Source organism: Aspergillus steynii (genome assembly GCF_002849105.1).
Source record: "Aspergillus steynii IBT 23096 chromosome Unknown P170scaffold_2, whole genome shotgun sequence".
NCBI classification, from domain to species: Eukaryota; Fungi; Ascomycota; class Eurotiomycetes; order Eurotiales; family Aspergillaceae; genus Aspergillus; species Aspergillus steynii.
Genome location: NW_020194399.1, coordinates 155412 through 171006, shown reverse-complemented (window position 1 = coordinate 171006; position 15595 = coordinate 155412). Strand labels below are relative to the sequence as shown.

The 15595-nt window shown below is 50.0% G+C and overlaps 6 protein-coding genes across 6 annotated transcripts; 3 read left to right on the top strand and 3 right to left on the bottom strand.

Moving 5' to 3' along the window:
• Positions 1 to 8: 8 nt before the first annotated feature.
• On the bottom strand, positions 9 to 1240 carry P170DRAFT_471388 (uncharacterized protein; the record flags this gene model as incomplete). The annotated part of the gene is made up of 2 exons (XM_024852834.1): positions 9 to 573; positions 633 to 1240. The coding sequence occupies 2 exons, from the start codon at positions 1238 to 1240 to the stop codon at positions 9 to 11; spliced, it is 1173 nt and encodes a 390-aa protein (XP_024706757.1).
• A 405-nt stretch (positions 1241 to 1645) lies between these two features.
• On the top strand, positions 1646 to 3464 carry P170DRAFT_506478 (uncharacterized protein). The gene is made up of 3 exons (XM_024854397.1): positions 1646 to 1920; positions 1976 to 2011; positions 2070 to 3464. Exons 1-3 carry the CDS (start codon positions 1900 to 1902, stop codon positions 3210 to 3212), a joined length of 1200 nt encoding a protein of 399 aa, XP_024706756.1. The 5' UTR covers positions 1646 to 1899; the 3' UTR covers positions 3213 to 3464.
• Positions 3433 to 7247, bottom strand: P170DRAFT_471386 (acetyl-CoA synthetase-like protein; the record flags this gene model as incomplete). Its single annotated transcript, XM_024852833.1, has 2 exons — positions 3433 to 6723; positions 6783 to 7247. The coding sequence occupies 2 exons, from the start codon at positions 7245 to 7247 to the stop codon at positions 3433 to 3435; spliced, it is 3756 nt and encodes a 1251-aa protein (XP_024706755.1).
• Positions 7248 to 9131: 1884 nt separating this feature from the next.
• Positions 9132 to 10817, top strand: P170DRAFT_471385 (PLP-dependent transferase; the record flags this gene model as incomplete). The annotated part of the gene is made up of 5 exons (XM_024852832.1): positions 9132 to 9241; positions 9456 to 9769; positions 9819 to 9996; positions 10042 to 10589; positions 10669 to 10817. The coding sequence occupies 5 exons, from the start codon at positions 9132 to 9134 to the stop codon at positions 10815 to 10817; spliced, it is 1299 nt and encodes a 432-aa protein (XP_024706754.1).
• Positions 10818 to 10842: 25 nt separating this feature from the next.
• On the bottom strand, positions 10843 to 12124 carry P170DRAFT_349229 (uncharacterized protein; the record flags this gene model as incomplete). The annotated part of the gene is made up of 2 exons (XM_024843727.1): positions 10843 to 10899; positions 11357 to 12124. 2 exons carry the CDS (start codon positions 12122 to 12124, stop codon positions 10843 to 10845), a joined length of 825 nt encoding a protein of 274 aa, XP_024706753.1.
• A 2157-nt stretch (positions 12125 to 14281) lies between these two features.
• P170DRAFT_79995 (uncharacterized protein) lies at positions 14282 to 15533 on the top strand. Its single transcript, XM_024855389.1, has one exon. It carries the CDS (start codon positions 14546 to 14548, stop codon positions 15308 to 15310), a length of 765 nt encoding a protein of 254 aa, XP_024706752.1. The 5' UTR covers positions 14282 to 14545; the 3' UTR covers positions 15311 to 15533.
• Positions 15534 to 15595: the final 62 nt, after the last annotated feature.

The following is a 15595-nucleotide window of genomic DNA, read 5'->3' as shown; positions in this document are numbered from 1 at the left end:
TGAGTAGATCATCTGAGCACGGAATTTTGAAACTGGTCAATGTATCGACCGCATAGGTAGTGCATGACGCGGCGCAGCGTCTTGACCAGTGCGGAACACGCCTTTTCATTAGTAGGTCGACCATCGAGCTCCGGCAGAGGTCCCCAGACACGAACTTCGCCTAACTTTGGCAACCCGCCACCGTTTGTCCCCTCTTGAACACCATATATGATGTAGAAACCCCAGATCTCACCCACGGGAATGAAGCCTACCATTGGCGGTGGAGCCTGAGTCCCGGACTGATGCTGAAAAGCCCAGGAGAAGAACCCGGCCATCCAGGCCCCGAGTTGAACCTGGGCTTCGATCAAGTCCCCATTTGGGGGTTTAATCTCACAACCACAGCCCAATACTTGAGATCCGGTGTGGGGATGATCGACGTGATTAATATACCGGCCGACAAATTTGGCAGCGGTCTTGGCATACAAAGCCTCCCATCGTTCTTTAGGGAACCCGACGACCCAGTCTATTTTGCGGTTGCAGCGATCTCGCGCTGTGTAGCGCGGTTGGTATTCTGCACCCACCGTTTCGGCTTGGCTTGAAAGCAATTTGTCAGTAAATTATGCTCAAGACCAGAGAAAGAGATTGGAACATACACGCCCCAAGATTCGAGAGGGAGGTCGCTAATTGCTGCCCGAAGCACAGGCCGGGTAACTTCGGTCACCCACGAACTTTCACTGCGTTGTTGGGTCACACATTTCCGAGCCCCGGATACAATCTCTTGGATCTTGGTGGCATCCGGCTCCCAATCATGAGTGCCTTCCGATAGAAAATCTCTCAACTCCTGTGCAGCGCTATCCTCGGGGTTATCCCACTCGGAGAGATAGCGGACTCTCGGGGTTGCATATTCCAGAAGCCTCTTGTGTCGGGCTGGACTGGGTGACCTCTGACGCGACTGAGACTGACTAGTCGCAGATGCAGATGGCGATAGAGTGAGGTCATCACGGAGAGGAAGAATAGATGTTGAGGTTACGGAGTTGGTCTCTGAGTCCTTTGCAGCGCGTCGTTGTCTTTTAGGGGCTTCCATTGTCGGTGATTGCGAATCATACTTTCTTTTGGCGACAGAATGAGCAGGGAGAAACGACGTCGATGGCGGGGTCGGCATCTCGATGTGCTTGGACCTATCATCATCCCGACTATCGCTGCGAGAAGCGCGGACGGACTCAACGTGGTCCAGCCACTGCTGCACGCGGTCAAGTGACATGGTCGCCCCGCCTGACTCGAGACCAATGCATTTTAGGGCATTGAATAGATGGAAAAAGTGGTTTCTGTCGTGAAAGTGGCTCGAGACCAGGCTGGTGGGATGGAAGAAAGACGAAGTGCTCGCGGTTGTTGACGCGCCGAGATGGGGATGAGTCACGTGGGCATTGTGCATTGACCTATTAGTCAGCGATGCATTATTTCGCTCTCCAAATATGCACAGAATATACGATTCCCTTCAAATCTCGATATGCAATGAACGCTGGTGTATAAATTGAGTCTCTTCCTCGTATTAGTTCTCGGATCGGTTCTGAGGATTGCCCGACACTAGCAACAAGATCCAGTCCCCACAGGGCTAGCTGGGTCGAGATCTGAACCATTGCGCAATCGTCCTCAGGGTGGATCGTGACGCCGTTCGGCGCCGCGGTTGGGTCTTCGGAGGTCTTTTCCAAGCCTGCCAAGCCAGAATGGCGCGATGGATTGCCCCTCGGCAGCTGGAGGGAGCTGAACCCAGCTGAAGGGTCCTGGAGATGCTGCCTGGCCCATAAATTGCCTTTCCCCTCATTCTTCGAGTTCTCTTCCCCTAACTTTCTCTCCATCTCTGCTCCAAATCCCCATATTTCAAAGGCTTCTCCATCCAAGCTACTCTGTGCCGTCATAATCATGTCTTACAACAGAGAAACTGTACGCTTTCTTGTCGATTGTGACTCCTAATTGATTGTTTCTAACCGTGTTCCAGGGGTCCGGCGGATACGGCGGAAACGACAGCTACGGCGTAAGACCTCCAGACTCCCTCCATTACATATGGCTGGTTGCTAATTAATTTATCATAGTCGTCTAACCGGTCTGGAGGTTCCGATTCCTACGGTTCCGGTCGTAACAACGACAGCTACGGCTCTGGAAGTGGAAGTGGAAGTGGCAATACCTACGGCTCATCTGGTGGCAACTACACATCCAGCGGCCGTAGTAACGACAACGAGACCTCCTACGGATCCTCTGGCAACTCTTACGGATCCAAGAATGACAGCTACGGCTCGTCGGACAATTACGGGTCCAGTCGCCGCGAGAACGATAATGCTGGATCATCCGGCAACACGTACGGATCGTCCGACTCCTACGGTTCAAACCGTCGCGACAATGACAACGGCAACTCGTATGGCTCCTCGGGTAACTCGTATGGACGGAAGAATGAAGATTCCTACGGGTCATCTGGTAACACGGTTGGATCTTCCAACAACTCCTATGGTTCGAGCCGTCGCGAAAACGACCAAAGCAACTCGTACGGCTCATCGGGAATCTCGTCCGGGCAGAAGAATGAAGATTCCTACGGGTCATCTGGTGGATCCTATGGCTCTAGTCGCCGAGATGGCGATGGTGACAACTCATACGGCTCTTCTGGCAACAACTATGGCTCGAAGAACGACAGCTACGGATCTTCGAGCAATACGTATGGATCTGGCAATGATTCGTACGGTTCTAGCCGCCGTGATAACGACAATGATAAGTCGTACGGTTCTTCTGGCAGTTCTCGCAACGACACCTACGGATCATCGTCGAGCAACACATATGGATCCGGAAATGATTCATATGGTTCTAGCCGGCGTGACAACGACAACGACAACAGAGGCTCGTACGGCTCCTCCGGCAACTCGCGCAATGACACCTACGGGTCGTCGTCGGGTAATACCTACGGCTCTGGTGGAGACTCCTACGGGTCTAAGAACGATAGCTACGGGTCTAGCGACCGCTCCCGTGATAACTATAGCTCTTCTTCGGGCAATGCCTACAGCTCTGGAGGAGACTCATATGGCTCGTCCGGCACTCTGAGGAACGATACATATGGCTCATCGACCTCTGGCTCGAACCGTCGTGATAATGACTCCCACGGATCTTTTGGCGGCAGCGGCTCCGGGAACACTTATGGGTCTTTGAACAATGATTCATATGGCTCGTCGAGTGGCAGTCGATACAACTAGGGGGTATATACGTATGGCGGTGATCGGGATGAAGGGAGGGCTCTTGGGTTTATATTTGAATCACGTTGGATGTAGCAGGCAAATTATGCCATACTTCACCTTCGCGTCCAGCAACAGTAAATGCATCGGCACTAAAACAACATATGTGCCATTACAAATGTCAAAGATAAATTTCATTCTCAAATGGGAAGATAGTATTTAGGACTATTCTGAAAGTCAATCACTTGCATCTCTTGAATTGCTCAATATTATGACCACTGCCTCGCGAACCACCCTTTGCCGGTAAATACTGAATATCGACTAGGTAGTCTGTGCTCCGTTCTAGTGCTACTATGGAATCTCTTCTGCCAACCGGGGAGATGCCAGTTGGGGGCGATTGGGAACCTAGAAGCTGCCAGCTATCGGCCTCGAACCATTCCAGCACGGGGAGAAAGGGATGGTCAAGCCCCTTGGCTTCGACGTCTTTCTTTAAAGCCGCCAGCCAGTCCTGGTGACTGAATGTGTCTATCGCCAAGCCTGTGCGTGAGCTCAAAATTGCGCATATCTGCTCCAAGGAAACACCATCGTGACAGTCCACAGTCAGTGCACATTGCTCCTTCAGAACGCTGTTCGCCACCAAGGCCGCCATTTGATCTACCCCAGTCACTGCGAGATGCGCCAGTTGCATATCTTCGCTGACAGCTTTAATCGAGAGAATACTGTAGGCAAGACGCCACAGAAAGTCATCCGGATGAGCGATACCTTCCCACCTGGTGCCAACCAGGAATCCAGGTTGAATCACCACCGGCCTTGGACTACCGTGCTCTCCGTGATTCAGGTGATGGTTGTAATCTTGCACCATCATACGGGAGAGAAACTTCGTCTGGTCGTATCCGCTAGCATTTGCCAGCCTTTCGACACTCTGCTCTCTGGTCTCCTCTGGCCCAGGGAGATACCCGCCCCCGACGTATGTGAATGGACACGGGATCGGCATTGCTGACCAGGCCGATAGGATGTCCCGAGTACTGTAGACGTTTGTTGCCTTCAAGCTTGCGAAATCATCGAGCCAGTTGACACTGGCTCCATTATGAATCACTCCGTCGATACGTCGGTAGCCAGTTAGACATGCCCAATGTTCGTCAGTCAGCCCTAACTGCAGCTGGCTGAGATCTCCGAGCCAAACCTCGATTTTCGAGTTGAATTCATCTTGCCACCACCGTCCCACCTTGGCATGGCTCTGTATCTTCTTTCGGGCTTCAGATTCATTCTCCGCTCGAACAAGACCAATAATGCGTTCCACACTTGGATGCTCCAACAGGGCGCGCAGAACCTGACTACCTAGGAACCCCGTGATAGACGTAAGAAACACGGCTTTTTGTGTGTTGCGACCCTCTGGCAAGCGTATGTCTATTGAAGCCAGGTCGGTGAGAAGGTCTCGCTTGTTGCATTTCTGAGACGACTGATCCGTCTCGATCGTTTCCGTTGCGCATAGACGTTCTTCAAGCTGGCTCACAGTAATACCTGGCTGTTGAAGATATTCCAAACTGACATTGCCTCCCCAATGTCGTCGAATCGTACCCGAAAGATAGGCCATCTGCACAGAGTTCAGTCCGACCGCGGACAGAGGAAAGTTCCATCCTCGAATGTCCTCATTTTCCTGTGGCTTTCTTTGTTGAACCAAATCGGCAATGACGTTGCTAAGCTCGATTGCCAACCATTGATGAGACTCAATCTTCGACCAGTTTGCCCTGGACCCTCCTGGTCGCATAGCAATCTTCTCCTCATGAGTCAATTGCGCAAAGAGTGATCGTAAATGCTGTCTGTCAATTTTCTTGGAATCGGTCAATGGCATCGACTCGATAGGCACAAAAACAGTCGGAATCATATATGATGGCAGGCTTTTCTGCAGATGCTTGTGCACCATGTCTGCAAGAGACTCGTCTGCATCTCTCTCGACCTGCACAAAGGCAACAAGCTCCGGTGCGTTGTGAGTCTCGTTATCAACCAGAATTACGGCACCTTTGCCATTTCCTGGCCAGCCCGATATGGCAGCTTCGATCTCTCCCAGCTCCACGCGCAGTCCACGGATTTTCACAAATCCCGCCCGTCGGCTGCTGAAGTTAAGCCTGCCGTCAGGTTGGAAGCGTGCAAGGTCTCCCGTGCGGTAGCATCGACTCATGGATGGACCTGTTATGTCCAGGATAGGGTCTGGGAGAGACAAAAACGTCTCGTTATCTTTTTCGGGGTCGTCTAAGTATCCTCTGGCCAGGTAGGGGCTCTGAAGAAGTAGTTCGCCCTCCACCCCAATCGGCCTGAGTCGGTTGATGTTGTCCGGATCGACAATCCAGCAGTTGGTTCCAATTCCTTTGCCGATAGTCTTTGGGTTGTCATTGAGTCTGAGATCCAACTCCACAGTATCCCAGGCTCCGGCTTCGGTCAGCCCGTAGATATTGCTCAGGCGGACCTTGTCGGACCAATTATTCAAAATGACCTGTGAGGGAGCTTCTCCTCCAATGTAGAGATGCTTCAATGCGGGTAGCTGATCAGAGTTCAACTGTGCAACAATAACAGGTGTCAGGGATGCATCGGTGACTTCGAGTGTCTTCATGACTCCCTCGAGGTCTTCCAAGCGCTCCTCCTCGGATGGCACACATACTCGCCCCCCGCATACCAATGGCGCAAAGAGCTCACATATGCTGGCATCAAAAGAGAATGAAGCAAACTGGAGGAACTTTGTTGATGAATCCAGTCCGAAAGCCTCGACAAGGGCTGTCAGACTTCCAGATACAGCCCCTTGTTCTTGAACAACACCTTTCGGATTTCCGGTGCTCCCGGACGTGAACAAAACATATGCGACCTGAGATGGGTCCGTGTGCACCTCTTGCGCCCAATCCAGAGGAGTCCTCCCTTGTGTAAGGGACAGTGGTTTTATGATCTCGATCTTGCCAAGTGGCTGGTCTTTAAGCCCGCCGCGAACATCTGAATCTGTGATCAAGACTTGGACTCGAGTTTTCCGAAGGATATATGCGAAGCGCTCCTCGGGACAGGATGTAGGAATGGGCACATATCCTGCCCCTGCTCGTAAGATTGCAATGAGAATGGTCACCGACAGTGTTGACTTAGGCAGACAAATTCCAACGAGGGAACCCGGCCGAATTCCATGGTTGCGGAGCTTTTGTGTAATCACCGCAGATTTCATTCCGAGCTCTGCGTACGTGATATTCCCGGAAGTGCTCGATATGGCAACATCGGATGGTCTTTCAAGATAGTAACGACTGATCAACCCATGAATTGTAGTCTGTGGTGTAGGTGCACCACCAATAGTCCATCGTTCCAGACGATCTAGATCATAATTGCTGATCACTTCGATATCTGAGATCCTCTTCTTAGGATTTCCGTCGACATCATTGAGCACTTTGCAGGTACTATCCAACAACGCGGGGAGCTCGAGGATAGGGATGTTTTCTGCTGGAGAGTAGATGTTGACCAGCAAACCATGGCTGGTTTCTTTGACGGCAAGAAGCAAAGAGACCTGGTGCGTGTTAATATAGGATCAGTTGATGTTGCTTTTGGTGACAATATCCAACTTACCCTATCTCTGTAGCTCCACGGCAGATATTCGAAACAATCAGAATGCTCCTTGAAGCTTGGGTCGTTCAGGACTAAGATAACTGGTACTCTGGGATTATTGTTGAGAGCTGAATCGGCTGGCCTGTGCTGCACATTGCTAACGCAGTGGTCCTGAAGGTTTTTGACTGTCCAATCTGGATGAACTTCTAGTGAGACGATTTCTGGTTCATCGTCACCTGAAACCCTGTTTTCGCGAGGCTGATATCCATCAAACCTCAAAAAGGAGACCTCTGGCTGATTGAAGTACTCGTGGAGCACAACGGCCCACGCGGCCATCACGGTGCCTTTTTTCACGAAGGACAATCGGACGCTCACGGCGGTTGGAGAAGCTATTAACGCCCCTTCTGGCTGAGAGCTGTGCCCTTGGGACTGCTTGACGCTCTCGTGGCTAGCTTGGCAGTTGGGTACGTTTCTGTCGTTGATCATTTTGATGAAGCCGTGTTTTCAAACTAATTTAGGAATGTCTTGTTTGCTCAAGTCTGTGCCAGTATACCTTTGAATTTATACTATACCTTTCGTAAGCTCGTTACCTTGATTAGCAAATCATCGTTGAGCCCCAGGTGCTCTTGCAATATGGGTCTGTTGCATCGATCGGCATTCTCTTAGTATCACGGATTCCGGTGATTATGGTACCATGATGCTATTAAGGCTGTTTGCAACAGCTAGTGGCGAATCATCGCATTGTCTGTCTGTATTTGGAAAGACCCCCTTCATGGAAAGTCATGCTCCTTAAAAAGTATGAGTAGGCTGTCATGCAAGTACACGAAAAGCAACCTTATGGTGGAATCGGCATGTGATCAACCAGACCTCCTTCCGATTGAAATCAAGCCCTGAGGGTCAGTTCATTAGCCGGATTCGGTAAAAGGACAGACTCCAATTAGTGGCGAACGATTCGTGATTTAGGAATTACCTTTGAAAGGTTCAAGCAAGTCCGACGATCATATCCGTTCATCGAGTCTTCACCTCTGCATCAACGACGCGTATCCTAATGCCGAGAATCCTTCTAATATGAAGGTAATTTCCATAATTTGTCGCTATTCTCGAATGTTTGGTCATACGACGCATTGCCCTCTGCTGGTGGATCTGTCTACGGCCCAGTCATGTAGCTGATGTAGCACAAAGCGGGAGATCGCGATTATAGCGTGTCAGACCCATGGATCTCGATCTCAGCGTAGTACCACCAATACTCAATCCCAGACAACGCGTTGTCAATCCCTTGATTTGGTAACATAAGCAAGCTTGTCCGAGCAAGCCCGATGCCTTTCCTCTAGCGCGAGCCATGCTCATACAATCTCCTTGGTGGTGCACATATGGTTACACAACATCCACATGAGCATGGCATACGTTTTTCATGCCCTGGAACTGCAAATTTGCTTTTTGATCTGTCGTCCAGCTTAATGTATTCCCGGGTATTGGATAGCCATTCCTGTGAGGGATAAATCAACCCACATTATGAGGCAAGAATTGTGATAAAACTCCGCGTATGAAAGTTACAAAATTCCTTGATAGTATTTGAGACTGGATTTTTGTAATAATGGACCAGGATGAGGAAGGGCAAAGGTAAATGCAAGGTAAGGCCTACCCATCATTGACAGGGATTTAACTCATGGCCCATTAGATCAAGCTCACGAGGTACTCCTTCAGTATGTATGCCAAGAGAAAAGCACATTGATCGATCAAATTATCTCGTAGACCTAAGCTCTAGAACTTGCTTTACTTAAGATTCAGCCACCGTTGTATGCTCTATTGGAGACGTTTTGACACCTTACATCTCTGGATAAGGAAACTTTTCCGTGCCGACTATTTACGCTTGCGTATGCTTGCGTACTAGTATGGGACGTGAGTTGGTATGCTTGCCTTGCTATTACTGCTTTGGGCTTGTTGCATTGGAAAGGTGGAAAGTCTAGCGTCATGTTGGTAGCCTGATTCATGCCAGTTTAAATGCTACTTCTAGTGACGTGCATTGCATGTACCTGCTGATTTAATCACCACCTATTTTAAAATGCAGCGATTTTAATTTGTCACGATGCATCGAGTTAGATTTAGTATTATTGGCTGATCTTAGTTCTTCAGGTATGCTGCGAAGACACCCCTTGCTGAACTTTGTACCCCAACAGTATACTTGCTTGCGCACCTCAAATGAGACAACATACAGCATTCGATTACATAACTATGATAGCATGTTCGTCGCCTTATGTACGTTCATATATGTTCATCAAGACCGAGAGCTCAACATAGATATAATTGCTTCATTAACGTTGAAATGGCAGAGCCCTGATATATCATAATCACGCCAGTCCGACCCTCAGTATGAATCAGATCAAATTGCCGTCGGAGACAAGCGACTCTGCGTCGCTGATTCTACAGTCAATGAAGAAGGAAATGGGCCGGGATATTCTCCCACACCGTAATCTCGGGAGGTAAGCTTTCTCAGCATTTCCTCCTTAACCATGCGGGTCTTTCTAACCTTTTCGTCCAGCTTCATGAATTTCAACAAACCATTCCGACATTCCAGCCGAGCTCGCCTCGACCAACCTCCATAAAAATCAAGCTTGTGTGGAAGAATACGGGTCTATTTCGGAGTAGGCACGATATCTTCTATCTCAGGACCAAGCTGATAATAATGCGTGATAGATATCGGAACAAGTGTATCTCGATCCTCGCTGATTTGTGGAATAAGGCCGAGAACGAGTCTCCCGTTGGGGCTGCGACTACAGGATCATCCGAGGCTATTCTTCTGGCAGGATTGGCGATGAAACGAGCCTGGCAGCAAAAGGCTCCGACTGATGGCAAAAAGCCGAATGTAGTCGTTGGCTCCAACGCGCATGCATGCGTGTTCAAGTTTGCAGCCTACTTTGATGTCGAGGCACGAGTCATCTCCGTCAATGCCGCCAGTCAGTTTGTGGTAGGTAAAAACCAAGTGGCGGAGGTGTTGGATCAAGATACAGGTACATGGCCTGCGACTCAAACGCAAATGTCAAATTCTAACCGTCGCAGTCGGTGTCTTCCTTACCCTTGGCAGCACGTATACAGGGCATTTTGACCCCATCATGGACGTGGCTAGCGAGTTAGAGATATTTGAGCGAAGAACGGGCCACTTCATTCCCATCCATATCGATGCGGCCAGTGGCGGCTTTGTGGCGCCATTCGATCCAGCATGCGAAGGTCTTATCTAGTGAGAGCCTTTGATCCCACTTCCACTGAAACCTATTAACCATAGCAACAGGGACTTTCGCATCCGTCAGGTGCAATCGATCAATGCCTCCGGACACAAGTTTGGCTTTTCCGCGTGCACCGTCGGATGGCTTGTGTGGCGAGATGTGTCTTGTGTTCCTGATAACCTGTTGGTGGAGTCAAGCTACTTGAGAGGGACCCAGTCGGCATATACACTGAGCTTCTCGCGGTCTCAAGCCCCAGTTGTCGTCCAATACTTCAACTTTCTTCATCTAGGCGTGGACGGATATCAGCAGAAGATAACTGCCCTGCTGTCAGCGTCGCGTAGTTTCAGCCATCAACTCAATACCTCTCGAATCTTCAAGTGTATAAGTCCAGGCCATCAGCCGACCTCTCACCTTGATAACATTCAACAGCACCTGTCTCTCTGTAAATACACGGATTACTCATTCGAAACCAAACAAAAGGACCAATGCCACCCTGGTCTTCCTGTGGTTGTTTTCACAGCCTCAAAAAGTGCCCAAGGAAATATCCACCCGACTCAACTTTCAGACCTCAGCAACTGGATGTTTGAGAAAGGATTTTCCATTCCGCGTAAGACTCAATCTCGTTTCAGCGACCTGTTTCATTCTGAACACAATAATGGGATTATATTCTAATTGATGCCTCCTAGACTATACTTTGCCCAAATGGGGCGATCAAGGGCAGAACATGGATGTTCTTCGAATTGTTATTCGCGAGGACGTCGTCCCTCAGCTGCCACTCGTGTATGAAATGCTGATGGAAGGAGTGCAGCGTCTTTTGAAGGTGTCGGTGGAATGAGGGACCACACACATTGTCTTCGTTCTCAGAAAGCGTGGCTGTCATTTGACCTATGGTTAAGAGCCGGTGTCTCTCGTTCAATCTTTAGTACATTGCAAATTATTTAGATCTAAGAAAGCGATTCTCGTCAATATGACCTCTTTCAATGGGGACCATTTTATGCAGACATAAACGTTCATCCGCATAGAATGTACAAATAAGCAAGTCTAGCAAATCATAAATTACAAGGGGTATATAACGTGCTAAATGTTGAAGAAGTCGCTTAACCAAAAAATTCAGATTATCCAACCCAATTGACCGTAAAAACGCTAAACCTTTTGATGCAAGGTGATAGGATATGCTACCACCTTATTATCATCCTCGACCGGAGGAAGCGGCGCCGTCCGCTGATACGACGCCTCCATCACTAAATCGCTCCGTTGTCCCCCGTAATCCCCACCGTGCGGAAGAAGTTGCAAGTTATCGTTGATGGCAGCACCGCCGTCAGGTGTGTTCATTCTTCGGGAATATGAGTCGCGGTTCTGCTGCGAGTCGACAACGCAGTCGTCGATGGTGGTGCCTGTCCGCACGACGCCAATCAAACGATTCAGCACACTGAATTCCATTTTCAACTTGATACTGTAGACGACGGTTTTGTAGGTGGTTTGCACGTCGAAGTTGTTGGTATATTCGGTTGCCAGGAGCGACGCGTCTAGGAGGATGATGAGGCAGTTGACGACGATGAGATGCAGCCAGACATAATGGCCCGCTCGGCCTTTGACTGCAAGCACGGGGCGGAGAGCTGTCGTCGCTTCCCAAATGTAAACGGCGCTGATGGTGATCTCCTGGGCGCAGAATCCAGCCAGCTGGATTTTTTCGTAGACGTTGAATGGTTTGGCGAAACGGTCGTCGCCGGCGTTGCTACCGAGGAAGAGAATGCTCACGGGGACATGCAGGATACAGAAATTGACGATGATCATATAGAGAACCCAGCGATAGCGTCTTGTGTCGCCGGTGACGAGGTAGAGTCGCGAGTAGAGCACTACGGACTGCCCAGTCACCATGGCATACCAACCCAGCACGGTGAGCACGCACATGGGGAGGTTGGGTGCAAGACCGAAAAAGCGCAGGAAGACAACGATGGCATGGAGCAGGATTCCCCAGTTGGCGATAAGCATGCTCCAGAAGTAGAGCCCTTTCCGACGCTTAAAGGTCGTGAAAATCGTGATGGTGATTTCGAGCACGTTATAGGAGGAGATGGCGAAGAAGGCTGTAATGAGCATCGACATGGCCCGCGAGAGGGCCACAGGCCCAGTTTCGCCCGCCATTGGATAATGATTGAGGAGATAGAGGAGAAAGAGAAGAGAGACAAGATGAACTGCTCACAGAGCGATCGAGGTCATTTGCGATATCGTGGGGAAGGGCTCAAGGGCATCATCGGCAGATCTCCAGAGAGGAGTCGAGTGTCAGGGAGGAAAAAATCAGAGCTGCCAGGACAAACAGTGCGATAATATGTTGGACTAGTCCGCCTGCAGGGGCCGTCGATCTGTTTCCCACCCAGCATTGGCAGATCTCGATTCTCGTATTTTCGAGCAAATTGGGGGGCGGCGCAGCGTCTTCCAGAGAGATCGACATGAGCAGCACGTCACGGCGCGCCGCCGGAAGAGCCGTTGCGCTCGGCAGGACCCATTCTTGGGCACAAACCTCCATCCAGAGGTCGAACCTCGATTGCGTGGGGGGGAAGGGGAGTCGGTGGTAGCGAAAACTCAACCAACTTTCGTGCGGCAATTCATGATGTTTAGGGTTTGGTCGATCTATTAAGCTTCACCCCGTCGCCTCTTGGCCGCTTCACGCTGACTCTAGCCGGAAACTAATTGCGACGGGCTGCTGCATTGGAGAGATACGGAACATGGCCTTTGTCCACCCGGCCGGACCCCTTTATTTGTTCGTGACGCTCATTCTATTTCTAATGCCAAGTGGAGGCTACTATGGACGCCTCCCGTCTGTCGCCCCTGCTGTCACTGCCCACTACGTACAAGATTCTCCTTCCATGGACCCCTGAGCGTTAAAGGTTTCCGGATTTAGTATTTGCACTTTGATCTTTTGTCCCTGGTTATCGGACTGTTAAAGGGGAAGTCGGATCTCTGCGACGCGGCGGACGTACGGAGTCGCCCGTACGGAGTGGGGACCTGGATGAACCCCTATTCCATGATTCACCATTCAGTTTTCACTTTTCAATGTCCAGCACCTAATTCTGGGCCCACATCTACTCCCAGCCTCTCAAGTACACATGCAAAATCTCTGGCGTTCGGACTTTCAAAGACACATGCAAGCAGATGCGGGTATCGACGCACGAACTCAGTTCTCCATGAGGGAGCATCAGATTCCCCTGCAGGAGCCAGTGTGTTCACTGCATTAAAATAGCATCCCATGTTCCGGATCCTGCCGGCTTTCATGGGACTTTTGTGCCGTGGCGATCATACGTTTGCAGGGGTTGCATGCGCTAGACTTGGAATCTAGATTCGCACTGCTTATGCAGCGGAACTTTTCCTACGGAGTAGTTGCATTTATCGACCGGCCGAAGAAACACGGGGGTGTTCTTCTCCTACTCCGTGCTCCGTGGCCATCGAATCCTGTGGCAGAATTGGTCAGTTTCTTTTTCTAGCTCAAACATTGGGCGTTATGCCTCAGACCCCCTGGCCCAGATCTCGCACGATCTTGTTCTTAGATTATTTCAGTGCTGGACCTCGGCCTCGTTGTTTCACAATTGTAACCTGGTGGTGATTTCAACAATTTCCAGTCTTTTCAAACATCGAATATTTGTTTTTCGCACTGTGGCATTCTCAAGACTTCCGAGTGGAGAACTCGATGGGCGTGGTAACAACACGGCTCGTGTCTCCACCGGTGGATATCTCTCCAGTCTCCAGAGAAATAGCACTTTGGGCACCTAGCTTCAACGCTGATCATTCCAGTGAGTGCTGATCTACGCACTTATTTTCTCAATGATCACTTATCAACGAGAAGTGTCCATCTCAAAGCAGACAGAAAATCTGCTAGCTCTCTCTCCTTTTCGACCTTGGGCAGCTAGCCTAGCTCGAAGCTTCCACCGGTGCCAGCTAGTCGATGCCTCCGGATCTTGTAGTGTGCTAAGGGACATTCTACGTTTGCTCTGTCGGCTCAGACTTTGCTCTAGCTTTCATCTGCATACCGATCGAGAGTGAAAATCGGCGTGTATATCCAGCATAGCACCTAAATGCCCATTCCGGTCGGGTGTTTTCCGCAACATCGGCGGTTGCTGAAATCGCCGAGCAGAAGATTCTCCGGTCATGGTCTCTTGGGTTCTATCTAAGGATCTTCGGTGCGATCGTCGGTTAATTTATGATGCCACAGGGACAATCTATCATTCGTTTGATATTGAGACTGTCCTGAAATTCTCCTGATCCATGGGGTTGTACGAGTCTGTCATGTGCATCAGAAGACAACACCTTCCACCCGTGCAACTCCAGAGGGTCAAGAGTGAGCTAAACTTGCCTACTGGCCGATATGTGTGTGACCGTCAAAATATATCCTCCAGACACATGACGTGGCGCCCTCTTCTCCGAGGTTTATGTTGAGGGCGGGTGGTATTGACGACATTATGATATTCTCCGACATCCCACATAACTGAACTTTTTGGCTGGTTGTATCGGCATCAATGGGCACCTTTCCTAACACAGCTCCTCGTTTGTCTAGTTATATTCTCTTCGTCTATGATGCTCAATTTAAAGCAGGTTCTCCTTCGGGAGTCCGAAATTAGCTCAAGCACCCAAAGACACCCCTTGTCAAAAATAACTGCCACCCGAGCTCAGCTACTATGTTGGCCTGTATCGACTCTGTTTCTCCTCGCAATTCTCCCTGCCTCGGTTAATCTCCCCCCGGTCAATCCTGTCTTAGGACCCAGAGCCGTGGCCCAGCATTACCGAGATCACTATCAAGGATTCCGAGCCGGCGTCGCCTTCGTCCATCTATCCGCCGTCTTCTACCCGTTTTATGCCATCGCCGTCAGCACGGTCCTATCACACATTCCAAATGTCAATCCCGTCCTTGTCATGGCTCAAGCAGCCGCAGGCATCGCGATCGGGGTTACATTCATGACCTTGGGCGTTCTGTTCGGCACAATTACGTTCCGACTCGACCGAGATCCGCCACTAATTCAACTTATCAGTGACCTCGCCTGGTTATACTTCACCCTGTTGAGTGCCATGCTGATTGTTCAGAATATTTTGGTTGGCATCCTGATTCACTCAGACTGTCGACAAAGGCCTATTCTGCCGGTTTGGCTCGCATGGGCTCATTGGTCAACACCTGTCGGCTGTATTGGGATTTGGGTTACGCATTGTTTTCAACGGGGTCCTTTTGCGTGGAATGGGGGGCTTTCTTTCTGGTCGCCTGTCGTCGGGTATATTGCTCAGGCTTTGGTAAATACGGTGTTGTTTTGGATTGCGGCTGGGGAGATTGAAGAGGTGTCGAACTAGCTTGACGGTCTCGTTTCCATATTCTTCAAGAAAGTGGGAGACGATACTCTGTTGAATGTAGGCATCCGAACGGGGCTATGAGTCGCCGCCGTAAAGGCTAAACATGCAGGCCCAGTAGTGTTGCTATTGAGCCAGAAACTAGCCTTTCTTTTCATAGACCAGTACCAAAGACAGAGAGGCGATAAACATCTCAAACTGAATGCCTATATATTATTGTTTGGTCCTACAAGTTTGTTCCCTGCTGTTTTACATTCATCCCGTGCTCATCTACAGCCAACTTCACAA

Excerpts from the sequence above, each read along its gene's own strand:
- P170DRAFT_506478 (XM_024854397.1), top strand. The coding sequence starts at position 1,900 with ATGTCTTACAACAGAGAAACT. Across the intron at positions 1,921-1,975 it reads TGTCTTACAACAGAGAAACT|GGGTCCGGCGGATACGGCGG; the intron begins GTACGCTTTCTT and ends ACCGTGTTCCAG. Across the intron at positions 2,012-2,069 it reads GCGGAAACGACAGCTACGGC|TCGTCTAACCGGTCTGGAGG; the intron begins GTAAGACCTCCA and ends AATTTATCATAG.
- P170DRAFT_79995 (XM_024855389.1), top strand. The coding sequence starts at position 14,546 with ATGATGCTCAATTTAAAGCAGGTTCTCCTTCGGGAGTCCGAAATTAGC.